Genomic DNA, 16492 nt, shown 5'->3' on the forward strand with positions numbered 1-16492 from the left:
CCAAGAGTGCCTACAACTGGAAACAGGAGAATTGCATCCATCATCCAAGTGGAATATAAGCACCCGCTCGATAGAGGTGGAGCGGACATAATCACCCCAGGGTCCACAGAATGGAGGAACAGAGAATGGATTAGAGTGGACTTACTGATATTCTATTCTGGAATTATTGATCAGTAATGGAAGTAAATGTAGCACTGAAATGGAAAAAGGGGCCATGGTAGCTGCTGAGGGTGGGGAGTGGGAAGAAGAGATGTGATGCGGGGGCATTTTCAGGACTTGAAGTTGTCCTGGGTGGTACTGCAGGGACAGTTACTGGACGTTGTATGTCCTACCATGGCCCACTGGGTGGACTGGGGGAGAGTGTAAACTATAATGTGGACGATTGACCATGTGGTACAGCAGTGCTCAGAGATGTATTCACCAAGTGCAATGAATGTCTCATGATGATGGAGGAGGTTGTTGTTATGAGAGGAGTGGAGTGAGGGGGATGGGGGGTATATGGAGACCTCATTTTTTTTAATGTAACATTAAAAAATAAAAACAAAAATCATGAAACAGAAAAAAAAGTACAGTTGAAAGACAAAAAATAAATAGCTTGAGAGATGAGGAAAATTGGGTGAAAGTAAATTAGTTCAGCGAATGCAATTTCAATTCTAAAATAGTTACCTTATTAAAAGAGTTGCTTTTGTTTCTTAAGAATGTAGTTAGACAATTCTCACTGAATTATTCTCTCTGGATTACCTCTAGGCTGCCACCTGCCTCTCCTGTCTTATATCTATAGGTACTGGTGCCTCCCAACAGATGGGCTCCCCCCCTGCCATCAGCAGCTAATGTCAGCCATTGTGCTCACTGCCCGTGGGCCCCATCAAGTGTTTGGAGCAGGCCCTCCCACCCTAGCATGTGGGCCGAGTGCCTAGTCTTCCTGGACTGGCCCCTGGTTCTTTCACTGAGGCTTGAGGATGGCTTGAGCTCCATCTCAATTGGCTGGTCATGGGGCCTGCACAATACCAACATTCCAACTGATCTGCCTTCCTCACCAAAAGCCCTGCTAAGCCTGGCACCCCCTGCCTCTCCAAGCCTCTTGCAGGCATACTAGTGTTTTATTGCCAGGCACATCCTAGATAGGCCCCAGCTTTATGAGTTTCTTGGTTGCCATCCCTTTTTTTTTTGTTCTCCCCACTGGTCTCACATACTACATGCTCCTCCTTAAATTACCTTTCTTTCAACACAGTAATTCTCAGGAAGGAAGGAAGGAGAGAAAGAGGCATTTCCTCTTTCCCCTCCTCTGGTTGGTAAGCACCAAGTTGATGAATTAGGGAAGGTGTCTCTAACTGGGAACGAATCTTCTGTTTAATAGACCACACTACCATACACATGTCAGTTTTTAAAAATGAAGCTTTAACTCAAAACCACATTTTGGTTCAAAACACTGACCATTTTCAAGTTTGAATTGGGATGAATTACTTCTGGTTTCTCAAAAACTTTTTTGCCCTCCTTTTGACTGAGGGTTGTGAAATGTTTTATTTTATTTTATTTTAGGAGGTACAGGGGATTGAACCCAGGACCCTACACATGGGATGCAGGTGCTCAACCACTGAGCTACATCCGCTCTCTAATGGGGGTTGGGTTTTTTGCTTGTTTTGTTTTTAGGAGGTACCAGGGATCAAACCTGGGACCTTGTACATGGGAGGTAGGCGCTCAACCACTGAGCTTCATCTGCTCTCCAGCTAGATGTTTTAGATATTTTATTCTCTATATGAAGTAAATGGAAACAACTTTATTATTTCATGATTTCAAGAGTTTGCTTTTCCTTATAATCAGGCATATTCTTCAAACTTAGTATGAGAAAAGCACTCTCTAGAATCATGTAATACATTTGGACTTAGCAATTTGTTGGTGGCCCATAGGAGTCACTGAACTTAGCAAATGTTTAAAAACTTGTTTACAAATATTTTATTTAAAAAACTTACCAATCAAAAAAAAAAAAGGAACATCCTTAAAAGGCCTACCTTGGCATCCCACAGGCATGCCTCACCCTACAGCACAGCCTACAGTCCATGTCTTAGATTTGTACTTAACTCTTTTGTTGTTTCTTAATAAAGTCTTTACTCCCTTGCAAAAAAAAAAAAAAAGGCAGACAAGTTGTCAACAACATGCAAATACTGAGAGAATGAATATTGCTCCCATTATGCCTTCCTGATCAATCTATTACAGAGTGAGCTTCAGATAACACAAATGATCAGTGAGATAATGACATACAGACTGGCAGTAAACATTCAGTATATATTTAATATAGAGATAAGGCTAAATGAGACATTTACAGGAGAGCATAGTATGGAACAGCTATATAACTCGAAAATGTAGAAGTATTGTGTAACTGTAAAGAAAAAAAGTGAGAGAGAGAGAACATATGCAAAATAAAGTTTTAAAATTGTTTCCAGTAATCATATTGTGTATATTATGCTGTTACCTGAGAATATATTATGTATAATAAAGGGTAAAACAAATTATTTATTACATTTTAATTCTGTATTTTGCTGAGAAAAGGGATTTCAGAGTGGAATAATAGAGATAAAGATGTAAATTAGAGGAGGATACATAATTAACCTAATGCCCTGAATTTGAATAGGAGGTATAAGCATGAAATCATGAGGCATTTAATCTTAATAAAAATAAAAAATAAAAAATGGCTTTAAACAAAAACATACAATTTCCTAGCTCTAATAACCAAAAAGGCCTAGAAACAATGACCAACCCACTAACAATAAGTATAGCTGAACATCCACATATTGGTCTTGAAATACCATTTTCTACCAAAAGTAAGGAGGACTTATTAAAGAAACACCTTACTTCAGATCTGGGACAAGAAATGTACAAGACAAGCCCATCCTGTCATAGCAGTTAGCAATGAAGTTATCACAGACTATGAGGATTTTATCAAAAGGATTTGGAAGCCAACCTGAAGAGGTTTCCAACAAAGTTGGGAAAATACCTAGAATGGATCAAAACACATAAAATATGTTTAAATTTACACACTCATACTGATATATTTTTAAAAAAGGACAACTGGCTATCTTTGAAGGGGACTAGGTTGCCAATTTTTTTTTTTTTTAAATGAGAGAGAACAAGGAATAATTTTGGATTCCCTAAAGAAATTCTACCAATGGGTGATCAAATAATTAATGAGAAGGTTTCTCTTTACGTGAATAATTTCTAAAAAGGACTGTCAGAATTAGGATATCTAATTCTGCAACACTTAATGAATTAATGATCTAGGCATTAAGCATCAATGGCTGCTAACATCACAAAAAGGAAAGGAAGGAAAGACAGGGAGGAAGGTAAAAGGGAGAAAAGATGGAGGAAAACTATTTAAGAGAAAGAGTCTCAAAGATGTACACCAGAAAGGCAAAGTTATAGTTTCAATACTTTGGTGGTATATGCTATAATCAAACTATAGAATGCCAAAGGTAAAGAGAAACTTCTGAAAGCTGCGAGAGAAGCTAGATGTCACACTCAAAGGGATCCTCAATAAGATCAAGTGCCAACTTCTTATCAGAAACCATGGAGGCAAGAAGCATATATTTAAAGTTCTAAAAACAGGGAAAAAAAAGCCAACTAGGAATTCTTTATCTGGTAAACTGTCTTTTAAAGATGAGGGAGGGATTAAGATATTCCTAGATAAATAAAAGCTAAGGGACTTAGTTACCATGAGACAAGCCGTATAAGAAATGCTAAAGGGAGTTCTGCAAGTTGAAAGGAAAGGATACTAGACAATTAACTGAAGTCACATGAAGAAATAAAAACCTCTGGTAAAGAAAATGACATGCATAAATATAAATGCCAGTACTACGATATTTTTGGTTTGTAAAACACTTTACTTCCTATAGAATCTAAAAGGCAAATGCATAAAATGTCACAATAAATCAGTGATTTTGGGCCCAATGTATAAACATATAATTTGTGACAAGAACTACATAAGGAAGGATAGAGGGCTATAGGAACATAATGTGTATATACTATAGAAGCTAACTTGGTACAATAGCAAATGAGATTGTTATAGATTCAGGACATTAAATTTACAGTAACCAAAAAAAAAATTTCAGAAAATACACAAACTCATAGAGACAGAAAGCCCACCTCTGGGAAAGGAGCAACAAGGAGTTAGAGCAAAATGAGTGTAGGGTTTCTGTCTGGGGTGAAGAGAAAGTTCTAATAATGAATGGTAGAGAGGGTACTGCAACACTGTGAATATGACTAATCCCCATTGAATAATATGCTTGGAAGAGACTGGAATGAAAAGATCTATGTTGTATAAGAAGAAACTAAAGAGATAACAATTAAATGGAATACATGAGGGGAGTGGAATGTGGCTCAAGCAGATGGGAGCCCCACAAATGGGAGCTCCTGGGTTCAGTTCCCAGTGCCTCCTGAAGAAGATGAGCAAGACAGTGAGCTAACATGATGGGCTGGCACAGTGAGATGATACAACAAGGAGATACAACAAGAAATACAACAAGCAGGGAGTGGATGTGGCTCAAGTGACTGCGTACCTCCCTTCCACAAGGGAGGTCCTGGGTTTGGTTCCTGATACCTCCTAAAAGAAAACAAGCAGACATAGAGAACACATAACGAACAGACACAGAAAACAAACAGTGAGTGCAAATGGGAAATGGGTGTGTTTGTGTGTGTAATAAATAAATCTTTTAAAAAAATGCAATATATGATGCTGGCTGGTATCTAAGAATGGAGAAGAGGTTCAAAAGGACATTATTGGGACATAAGAAAAAATTGGAATATAGAATGTAAGCATTCTTCTATCAATGTTAAATTTCTTGACCTTAATAACTGCACTTAAGGTGACTCCATAACTGAATATCTTTGTTCATAGAAAATGCATATGGATGGATTATGTGTCCAAATAATATGATGTGTCCAACTTGTTTTCAAATGTTAAGATAAACGGATGATAGATGATAGAATGACATGACAAAGATGGCAAAATGTTAAAACTGACTGACCTGGGTATCTGTGGGTGGGGTGGTAATATGTTGGATTTCTCCATATGGGGCTTGTATTATTTTTGTAACTGTCTTGTAAGTTTGAAATTCTTTCAAAATAAAAAGTTTAACAAATATATAATAAAGCTAAGTGGTGTTAAATGATCTTTAAAGACCTTATAGCTATAACTAACAATCCCCCAAGTGCAGGGGCAATGAACAGTGAAGGATGGTCCATCAATGGGCCCTTGATACTGATGACTATGCTTATGAGCCTTTTGCACTTGAAATTTCAACTTGGCCTAGTGTTGCAGGTGCTTAAGAGTTATCTCCTGAGAGCCTCCATGTTGCTCAAATGTTGCCACTCTCTAAGCCAAACTCAGCATATAAATGCATTACCTTCCTCCCAGCGTGAGAATTACTACCAAGCACCAGGTGGTGATGCAACTGGAAAAAGACCTTGAATAAAATGGGAAAAAGGTAAAGACAAATGAGTTTATATGGCTAAGAGACTTCAAAGTGAGTCAGGAGGTCTTTAGAGGGGTGGCGCTTATGCATGTCGCAGCAGGATCTCATAGACAGCCAAAGTAGATACTATGCCAGGTTGTGGTGCTCCTGAGAGCTACAGAGACACCCAGGTCCTACGGTCATGGCAGATGGCTCTAGAGTTTGGTACCTGGCCAGAGGGCCCTACTTTGGAGTTTGTGCTCCTGAGAGTGACGGACATGACTTCTTTACACATGACTCTTCTGTTCCTTTTATTGAACCTGTGGTTGGCACTGGGGTTGGTGGGTGTATGTCCAGGAGACTTGATTCTCTGGGCTGTCCATGTGCCAGCTGGGCCCTGAGCCTCAGCAGAGTTGCAACACCTACTCTCCATTTTGTTGGACTCACTCAGAATAGCTAAGAAGGTGAGGATGGACACCCACCACACCAAGGAACTGAGCAAGTCTACAGCTGCAGGCTGTGTGAGATTGAAGCCTCCTCTCAATTTAGAGGTGGAGTGGCATTGCCATCCCATGGTCCTCAGGACTGAGGAATAAAATATGGATTAGCGGGGACTTACTGGTATTCTACTATAGAATTATTGTGACTCTAGCAATAAAGAAATTATATCACTGATATAGAGACAATGACAATGGGAGTTGGTGAGGGCAGGGAGAGGGAAAAGGAGGTGTGATGTGGAGGTATTTCTGGGACTTAAGAGTTGTCCTGAATGATATTGCAGGGACAGATGCAGGACATTATATATCCTGCCATAACCCACTGAACGGATGGGAGAGTATAAACTACAATGTAAACTATAATCAATGCTGTGTAGCAGTGCTCCAAAATATATTCATCAATTGCAATGAATGTACCACAATAGTGAAAGAAGTTGTTGATGTGGGAAAAGTGGAGGTTGTGGGGAGTGGGGCATATGGAAATCCCCTATAGATTTTTAATGTAACATTTTGTGTAATCTATGTATCTTTTAAAAATAAAAATATATATTTTTAAAAAGCTATTATATATCCTTCAAAGAAAAAAAAGGCAGTCAGCATTCAAAAAGGAAAATGAAGGCAGAAATTTCAGAGAAGAAAAAAAATTTGATCTAGGACTTTTCTTAGCAAAGGAAACTGATGAATACAATTAAGGTTTAACGAAAGATGGCAAAAGCAGCTTGGAAAATCATAAAAGACTTACCAAGTATACACATAATCAAACTTAAGTCAAATTATTTAAAAAATAGCATGAGATGGTCAAACAGAAATACGTGTGACTGGGGGGAGTCCCAAGTACAGCCCCCATGCTCTCTCCTCTCTCATTCTCCCAATTTTATATAACAAGGATATAGGAGGCAAAGCAACTCCAGTCATTTTAAATCTGTATATAAAAATTCTGTATTTGATAGAGACTAGCTTTAAACATAACTATAAATAGAGAAAGTAAAGATAGGCTAGAACAGAGAAGAAAATAGTAAAGGATATAATGTTTATGTTATAGCGTCAGTAAATACTTGTTAGTTGATAGAAAGAAAGGGGAACACAATAAATTTTAAATTTTGTATACAAAGTAATGACAAAATTCCTGGGTTCTCTATTTTCATTAGTCAGCATGTAAAACTCAAACCTATAAGATACCCTAAAAATAATGATGTTCTCATCTCAAGTATCTCAAAATATAGTGAATTAAAACATTTTTAGAAAATCATTGCCACTAACTCCCCTTTGGTTACACTTATTTTCTTCTAAGTAAAAGTTTGTTTCTATATTTTAATGTCCTGATCTCTATCTTCATTTTTTCAAACTAGTCTTCATTTCTTCCCCAAGTTACTGAAGTATCTAACTCAGCTTCTCTGAATTTCCAACAACTGGGAATGAACAATATCTCTTTTTAAAACAGCGACATCTATGAAGCCTTATCAACACACAATGGATTCTTTTTCTCAAAGACAGGGACAGGCTGAAGAAACACAAAAACTTGCAAATGAAACCACAAAAAAGAATGTGGCCAGCTTTTCTGGAGTTAGTGGCATGATATTTTGTTCATTCAACAAATATCTCTGGTAGGTCTCTTTGTGCCAAGTAGCATAGATCTTACTTCCCTTCCCCTCTTCAAACTCTAACTCCTGCTAAAGACAATTAAAATCAAAGTGACTAGATTTCCAGTAGTTAAGGGAATCATCTTTTCCCTCTTTTCATGACCCTTAAAATAGGTATCTCAGCTTTCTAGAAAGTCTTACAGGCTTTCCCTAGGATGGGAGAACTGATTTATGTGAGTTTGTCATCTACTGGATCATGTTTCTCTATTGGATAGTACCAACAGTTATCTTTGAGCACGTGGCCTGTCTCCTGTCTGCCTCACATCCTTACAAGAACAGAGAATTCCAAAGTTGGTATTCTCCAATTCAGCTTTAGCAGTAATTAATTTGAGATTTTTAAATTCCTATCTTATACCTGTGGCCAATTCTTAATTCATTCAGAACTTACTGATAAGGGGTGTGCAATTTTCATCTCCAAGCCATACAACCAATCAGAAATATGAGAATCTGGATTAAGTTAAATAAGAAATTAAACAAATGAAACATAACAAAATAACAACAAAACCAAACACACAGACAAACTTCTTTTTCTTTACTAAGTCAACTAGACAGCTAGGTGTTAGAACTTCCAGTTCACTAACAGTTCTGAGGCTGGGTTTTCCTGTCTTCTTATCATGGAGGGCAGGCAGTTTGGTGGTTGAGAGTCACAAAAATAATGTATTCTCTATTCTCTACAGGCAAAAAAAACACAAAACTTAATTTAAACAGAACAATATAAAATCCTTAAGGTTTTAAATTATTCAAACCCACCTGATTCCAAAAATCATGAAGCAACTTAGAGAGGTATGCAACAAACGAAATTCATATAAACTTAACCTCTATCATTTGGTATAGCAATTCCTTGGCCTATTTCAGATGACACAATCCATTCAAGCTTATCTTCTGTCACCTGCTTTCCACTTCCAGCCATGGAAATACTCAAAAATACCCAGAAGTCTCAAAAGAGAAGCCTAAGGTCCCTGAATAATTCCTCTAAGGACCCTTCTTATAACGACCCTTAATAATTCATTTCCTTTTCCATCAAAAGAACATAATCTATCCAGTTTATCATTTTTGACAGTGGTACTGCAAGTCACCTGTATTGGAGGTCTGCAGTCAACTTCTGACATAAAAAACACTAACATTCACATATTTTACTTTTCTATATGACTACACTTTTCCCTGCAGGTTCTATTTATCTAAAATTTTCCCTAAATTATACTTAATCTACCAAATCACTCCCAAAACACATTAATGAATTTGCTAAAAATATTTACTGCAGTCCTTTTGTACCCATATTAGCCAAAACTTTTTTTCAACAGATCAAACAAACTTCCTCTTTTTACATAATTTCCTTTAGTGCTTTATCTATTACACAAAGATAAATAGTATATCTTTGCTATTTATTGAGCTCTGAACCTATTTTGGAACCTAAGTGTCCCAGAAAGAATAAATACTGTCTCTGTGTTCATTCTGCTCCATTTTCTCTTAGGGTCCTACTCATTCTTATTACTGCTGGTCTATACAATCCTACCATATTTCTTCCAATTATACTTCTTTCCTGCTGTCCATATAAGAAAGAACTAACATGGGACAGATATGGTGTCTGATCTTCACATGTCTTCAAAGCTCAGTTCTTACCAAAACTCCCATTTCATAAACTTCCAAACGTAAAGTTGATAACCAAAACTTGTAACTTAACTCCAGTAAACCTGTAATGTGAAAGTGTTCCCATTTCTTCCTACAGTTAAGCAAACCCAAAAATCAGACAGAGGAATAAACACTGTCATACAGAATGTCTAACATTTGGTTCATTTAAAGTACATATTAGTCTACCTAAAATTAAAACAGTGACCTTAGGTTTTAGGTTGGTAAGAAAAATGACAACATCTGATATTAAATGCTACGTATCTTTGATTTCTTTCAGAACAGCAACCCAATACATACCTCTGTAGAAGTATTTCTTCTGGATTTTTCCAACTAATACAGAATGAATTCACATTATTTTATTAATTTAAAAAAGGACTAAAACGTGCCCTAAAGACATCACTGACTTAGTAAGGTAAAATATTTAAGACTTAACTAACTTGACCATTTCCTGAAATTTTAAGCTTAGTAAGAGGCTGTAGTTACCTCTTTTTGTAGATGAAGTTTGAAGCAACTGTTTGGCTTTGAGGGAAGTACGAGGCAAATTTTTCAGCCTTTGCGAAGCTGTTGAAAAATAAGGAACTGTAATATTTGCCTGAAAGGACAAGATAAAGGCTATAGCTTCTGTACACTTGAATATTCTAATACAACCTTGAAAATTTATCAAGCAACAGAAACCATAAAGGTGCAAATATGAGAGAGTTCTAGAAGCAGAGAAATTTTAAAGTGATGCTTAGTGCATTAAGTTGGAAAGGAAAAGAGATGGAAATCTTAGTGCAAAGTACATACTTTTAAAAAGTGCTTCTTATAGATCATAAAATCTCCAATATGCAAGTTGATCTAAATATCAAGGAGAAAATAAACCACTAGCAAACATGCTATACAACGCAAAGAATACAAATATAAAGCTAATTAAGTAAAAGTGATAAATACAGCCAAAGAGTATAGAATAAAAGAAATGCAGTACTTGTTCAATGCAAAAAAAGCAAATTTTGGCAAAGCAATTATTGTTAGATGAATTGCCCTAATATCAAACAGTAATCCCCATACTCAAAAAGGAGAAGAAAACTCAGAACCAGGCAGGTCCTCAGGGAGCCACAATGTAGTGGTTTTAATGTCCAACATCATCTTGCTGTAGAATACAATTAATTTATTCCTCGGACTATAGATAGTACATATCTGCGTTGTGCCCATATATATGTATGTGTATGTGTTGATGTGGAGATGAAGGATTTGAAGGAGTGACAGCATCTGCCTTTTAAAGTGATCAACGAGGAATTTCAAGCTTTCTTTAACTCCTAATGTATTAACTGCATGGAAACTCTCAAAGCTGGCATGTAACTATCGCTGGGATCTCCAGAGTTAAAGCTTACTATGGCTCAAATGGATTGATGAGTTCCATACTTAAAAGTGGCTCTAAAATGTCGCTCTATTGATTTGAAAGTCAGACTTAATGCACCTCTAGGATTTATGTGCAAAACAAAATAGAGATCCCAAATTGGTATTGGTATATCGTCAATATGGTATATTGGTATATCGTCAAAGAGAATTAAGGAGAATTTCTCTCTTGCTCTATTGCTTTCCTCTATCACAGCTGAAATACTAATAGTTTTCTTACTGTCTGATAATAAACATTTTTTAAAAGTAGCAAACTTATTCAAATTCCAAACATCACTGAGGCTAAATAACATTTCAATTTAGATTAAATATTGCCAGGTGGACTAGCAAGAAATTCTCCATACCTAAAAAATCATTTTTACTGCATTACACCTCTTCACTTATAAAAATATAGGAGACTATTAGATCACTGAATATTCTTCATTTATGTATTTATTCTTATTCACATCCATTTATATTTTTATTCATGCATTCTGGTTTTCACTCATTCCCTCAAGTAGTTGAGTACCTAACTTTGTTCCAGGCACAATGGACTTAGTAGCCAACCAGGTAGAAATAGTTTCTACTCTCATGGAACTAACATTCTAGGGAAGGGATAGACAATAAACAAAAAAGGAAAGTATAAGACCCACCAGATTGTGATAGCTGCTAGGGAGAAAATTAAGTAGAAAGGGGGGTTAGGAAGTAGGAAGAGATCTAAGGTATACTTATAAAGAGAGTGATCAGGAAAGACTTTTTGGAGAAGGTGACATTTGCACAAAGATCTGAAGGCAGTGAGCCATGTAGATATCTTAGGGAAAACCGTTTCAGAGAGAGGGAAAAGCAACTGTAAAGACCTGAGGGTGGGAACATGCCTAGGGTGTTTAAAGAATATAAAGTAGGCCAAGTGTGGTTGGAGTAAACAACTGTATATATTCTGGCTATCCAAAATATCCATTATCCATTTTAAAATTTTAATGAGGGCTTAATATCAAATACAATCTATAATGAACTCTTTTGGAAAGGTCTTATGTGAATTAATAGCTACAATATCTCCAGTGGACCCCATTTATCACTCAAGTTGAAAGGGTAATGTCACAACAATGGCATCTATAAGACAAGTAAGAAACTGTCCACTAAGAATCCAGAGAATCAGATTACAAACAGAATTAAGCGTAAGTTCTGAATTTGCCTGAAACCAATAGAACAAAATTATTTTCATAATATATCCACATACTCATATGTTACTCATAAGAACAAAATGAAATTTTTATCGAATTACTTTTAATTTGATCAGTTTTCCAAAGATAAACTCTTTTAAATGACAAAGTATAGCAGTTTAACTGAAACCATCCAAATCTTCCTTAAATAATAGAATGCCATGTGTTAGCTCTTTTTAAATATTTGTGGTTTCCCTTTTACTATTTATAGAATTCCAGATTAACACAACCCCACTGTGAGAAGCAGAGATGGTAGAAAGAAACTATTTATTCTTTCATGCTATATTATTTAGGTTAATGTCTTCCTCCGCAAACCAGCTCTAATTCTGTTATACCACCATTTTCCAGTCATTCTAGCTCAAAACTTGCTTACTTTAAATTTCATTTACTCATCCAGTATAGTTCCTTAGATTTAAGACTTTCTTTACATCCCCACTGTCTCCTAAACACCTATTTCAGACTATTATTCACGCTAATTTGGGATGAAAATGGTGTCCTTTTTGGTTTTAGTACGTCCAATCGTTTTCACTCCATTCACAGATACATAATGCATTGGGATTGGTGATGAAAATGCCCCACCCTCAGCTGTAGGCAACAAGGGGATGCACTGTCTACAGGGACTTTACAAACAAAAATAAAACCAGTTAGGCTTTCTTTTTCACTATGCCCTAGCAATAATAAACAATGTCAGTGATAAAATGTTCCTCTCTAAAAAGAATAATTTGTTGATCTAACTTATAAACAATAGCTGCAGGAACTGTTGGGTTTCAATAACGTATGTAAGTTTTAAATTAGCACATTTGGCTACTTATCCTTTAGTAAATATCGCATATTACAAGAATGTTAATTTGGAGAACTTCCAGATATACAGCCTCCCCTGATATAGATGGATTCAGTTACAAATGTTTCTTTCAAGAATAAGTTCATAGTAATTTGAAATCATTCAAGCTCACATCAGCAGAGTATGTGCCTCTAACCCCTGTGGTACATTGTATTCCTATATTGAAACAAATTAGAAATAGACAATGGTGGAATGGTGATTGGAAAGGCAATGAAACAGAATGAGTCATTTTAATTTTATCATTTATATGTAACTTTGATTTGTGTTTAAAATTTTCCAACTATGAAAACATTTAAAAATCATTAGATTCAATTCCAAAAAACAAACAACAAAAAAACAAAGACAAGGTCAGTGTGACAATTTCTTGAATTTATTATAAAAAGGATTTTTATGAATCTTTGCCAAACTTATCCTTGTGTTTAAGATTTTTCCTATATCAGTTGCTTTTGTGAGGAAAAAAAAACAACTTTCAAAATTAACATTTAAGACAGTGCTCTTCATGCAAATATATATGGCAATAGATTGTTAAGTCTGGCCACAATGTGTGCTGAGTCTGAATATACAAAGAAGATCAACTCTGAGGAAGTTATTGAGAAATTTCCAAAAGCTAAAACTGTACTATTCATTACTGTAATAGACTGATATGAAAAAATACTTTCCTTTTAAAAAATGATTAATGTAATTGAAAAGCATTAACTTTCTTTTTGTATTGTAATGCTGGTTATGGCATTTTTACTGACAGTTAAAATACAAAGTCCAATAAAAGAATATTTTCAGCATCTGCATTTTTTCTGGCTATCATTACGATACAAATAAATAATTACTGAACATAATATTGTCATAGAGAGAACAATGTGAAAAAATTTTTCTACAGGCACTAAATACTAGGTAAGCCACTGTGAATACATGTTAATTATTGCTAGTACTTTACAATATCCCTTACACTACACCCCACTCCCCAAGAAAAAAATCATGACATTGTGTATAAAACCCTTTCTTGCTTACAAATTCTCAGCAATCCCTCAGTCCTCTCTACCTCCAATCTTCTCAATGCTACTAATTCACATATCTTCTATTTCTTTAAATTTTTTCAAAATTCATCCAGATCTTATCATTCCCTGAACCACCGCTTTTGTTGCTTGGATTATGCAATAGCCTTCTAAGTGGTTTCTAGTCTTTTCCCAATTTTAATCCATTCTTCACATTGCTACCAGAAGGAACTAAGAAGCCACCTTGATTAAAAACCTACCATGGCTCGTCCCCCCATGCTTAAATTTAAACTCCTTAATAAGACATTTAAAAACCCTCACAATCTGTCCCTTATCTACATCTCAAACTTCATCCATCTGTACTGTACCCACTCCCTCACCCATCCTGTACTCTGGACTTTAGTCATACAAAACAACTATAATCAGAATTTCATTCTCAAGACTTTTCTTTGCTGATCCCACTGTCCAGCAAGCATCTCCATCCTTTTGGTAAATGGCAACTCATATAAGTTTCTCCCAGTATACTTCACTGTCTTTCCTGAAAAGCCCTTCACTGCTGAATTTAGTACCTCTGCTCTGTGTTCCCCATAGAAGTTCCTGCTTATCACTCCCTGCTATATGAGGGCACAGAGCGTCTCTTTAACATTTGTATTCTCAGGGCTTGGAACATAACAAACACCTAATAAATAGTGTCTACTGGGTAAAATCCAAAGATCTTAATTAACCATTATGTGTCATAACAATATATAAAACACAAGCACAACCTAACCTTTAAGTGTTTTAGTATTAAGTGAAATCCAGATGAAAATTTCTTCCCTCACAGTCACAGTGCACACTAGCTATGCAAAAGCTGACTTCTTTAATGAGAGGTCCACAGCAGATCCTATATGGCTTTTCTCTAGGGTATGCTCTATATCCTATGCAAAAGTATTCTTCTACGGGCTCGATATAAGCAAATAGGTAAAGATAATACTGAATTGTTATACTCTTCTGTGGTAATTCAAAGTATTTACAGTTCAGTATCAATCCATGCTCCAAAATAGTAACCTAAGAGTAGTTTCTAAATACCGACTCATGCAGTTAGGCCAGCATGATGTAATTCAAACAATATTGGGGAGGAAATCAGGCAACTCAGGGAAGAATTGAGAAGGGAAAGTAATTTGGCCTTTTCTCATTATGTGATCTTGTACAATTCATATAATTTATACAGATCTTTGCTCTCTTGATATAAAAGTAAGAAATGGGTTGTTGTGAGAGTCCAATAAGATAGTATACATGAAATTACTTTAAAAATTTAAAAACACTAACCAAATTTTGTATATTATTTTTTTTAAAGCCAGTGGATTAACTTGGGTTTTTCTGCCTTCCTGTTCTATGTTTCTGAACCAATCATTTCTACTCCTGAAAAGGAAACTTTCTACTAACCCTGTGCTCTAGTAGTCTTAGAAAGAAAGGCATTAAATATTTTGGAAAAACTCTGCCCCTGACAAACATTCTTTCCTTTACTTGAAAAAACTGAGGAAAATGACATGTATCGATGACCTCTGCAGTGCTCTGGTTTTCTTAAACTTTTTAAGTTACTTTTTCTGAATATAAAAGCCTAAAATTGGTAAGAACTACACAAATTAAAATACATTAGAACTCTAATAACATTCATTATTTGAATGCCAACATCCACAATAATGCAGCCATAGCAAATAAGCATATGAAAACAGTGAAGAGCATAGTAACAAGACAAAAGAAGTGGTCCCTTAGGTGGAAGTAACAGCAACCTTGCAAAGTTAAGCTCATGCAGACCAGCAAGTAAGATCCAAAGCTTTACCACTTAAAGCTGGAAAAAATATTTAAAAGAAAACAAAATGCAATCTCTATTACACGAACAACTGAAATTTATACAAAAAATAAAAAATACCAATTCATATATAAAATGTATAAAACTTGCTATTTTAATAATTTTTTACTGAATCATATATCAAACTAAAAAAGCTACTATGAAAAGGCTACGTATATATATACTAATTAAAAGAACATTTACATATATGCATTTTTATGTATCAAAGATTTAAGCAAGTGAATTTTCAAGAAAAATATCTATTTTTGCTTAATAATGTATTAACTTTAAACAAAAAGCTTTAAATAAAGTTTAAAAAAATACTTTATTAAAGTTTTAAAGCTTACTAATACTCTAGATTTATTATTTTCCAAATACATTTTTAAGAGTAGTGATTATACACTAAATAAAGTACCTATGTTCATGACATTTTAATTATGAATAAGCTTTACTACAGCTACAAATACTAAAATAAACAAGTATATTCCACTGAAAAATAGGCTGGTACCTTACTTTCTCCTCTGCCTGCATATTATTCAAATAATGAAACACACTATTAAGAAACTATATACATATTTTCCACTAGAAGGTAAGTAATTATTGTAAAGTTTAAGATATGGCCACTATGTTTTACTATTTTTATCCTAGGTTGCCAACCTTTTCTTTTCTGCCTATTTTTGAGAAAAATAACTTTTCATTTCCATAAAGCTTTGAGATACTGGGATAGATCAAGTAAAGAGCATGGATGAGGGAATGAGGGTACAGCCCTGAGTAAAGAGTTGATATTCATAGTAATGGCATAAGGCAAAGAGGATCTAGGTACTGCTGAATTAACAAAGGGTAAGGAAGCTGTTCGTTCATGTAAAGTTTTGAGAAATTCAGAACTTAAGAATTCAAACTAAGTATAACAGCACTTTCAAAAGTTAAGTACAAATGATGTTTTAAATTATCTGTGCATAAGCTATAAAAGCATGACTTATACATGAGTTTTACTACTTAATGATTAAATTAATCATTGTTGAACTGT

At 35.2% G+C, this 16492-nt stretch overlaps 1 protein-coding gene across 3 annotated transcripts in view; it reads right to left on the bottom strand.

Annotated features, from left to right (window-relative positions):
* SLAIN2 (SLAIN motif family member 2) overlaps positions 1-16492 on the bottom strand; it is an 87026-nt gene that overhangs the window by 25702 nt on the left and 44832 nt on the right. Inside the window, exons 7-8 of one of the 3 annotated variants that reach the window (XM_058298985.2) lie at positions 9694-9771; positions 2314-8252 (exon numbers count right to left, since the gene is read on the bottom strand). The exons of 1 other annotated variant lie outside the window; for it this stretch is intronic. In XM_058298985.2, the coding sequence (XP_058154968.1) occupies positions 8194-8252; positions 9694-9771 (137 nt within the window). In that variant the 3' untranslated portion in view covers positions 2314-8193. Of the gene's footprint in view, positions 1-2313; positions 8253-9693; positions 9772-16492 lie in introns of those variants that run through there. One more of the 3 variants, XM_058298972.1, reaches the window with a different exon arrangement.

Source organism: Dasypus novemcinctus, chromosome 1 (genome assembly GCF_030445035.2).
Source record: "Dasypus novemcinctus isolate mDasNov1 chromosome 1, mDasNov1.1.hap2, whole genome shotgun sequence".
Taxonomy (NCBI): Eukaryota; Metazoa; Chordata; class Mammalia; order Cingulata; family Dasypodidae; genus Dasypus; species Dasypus novemcinctus.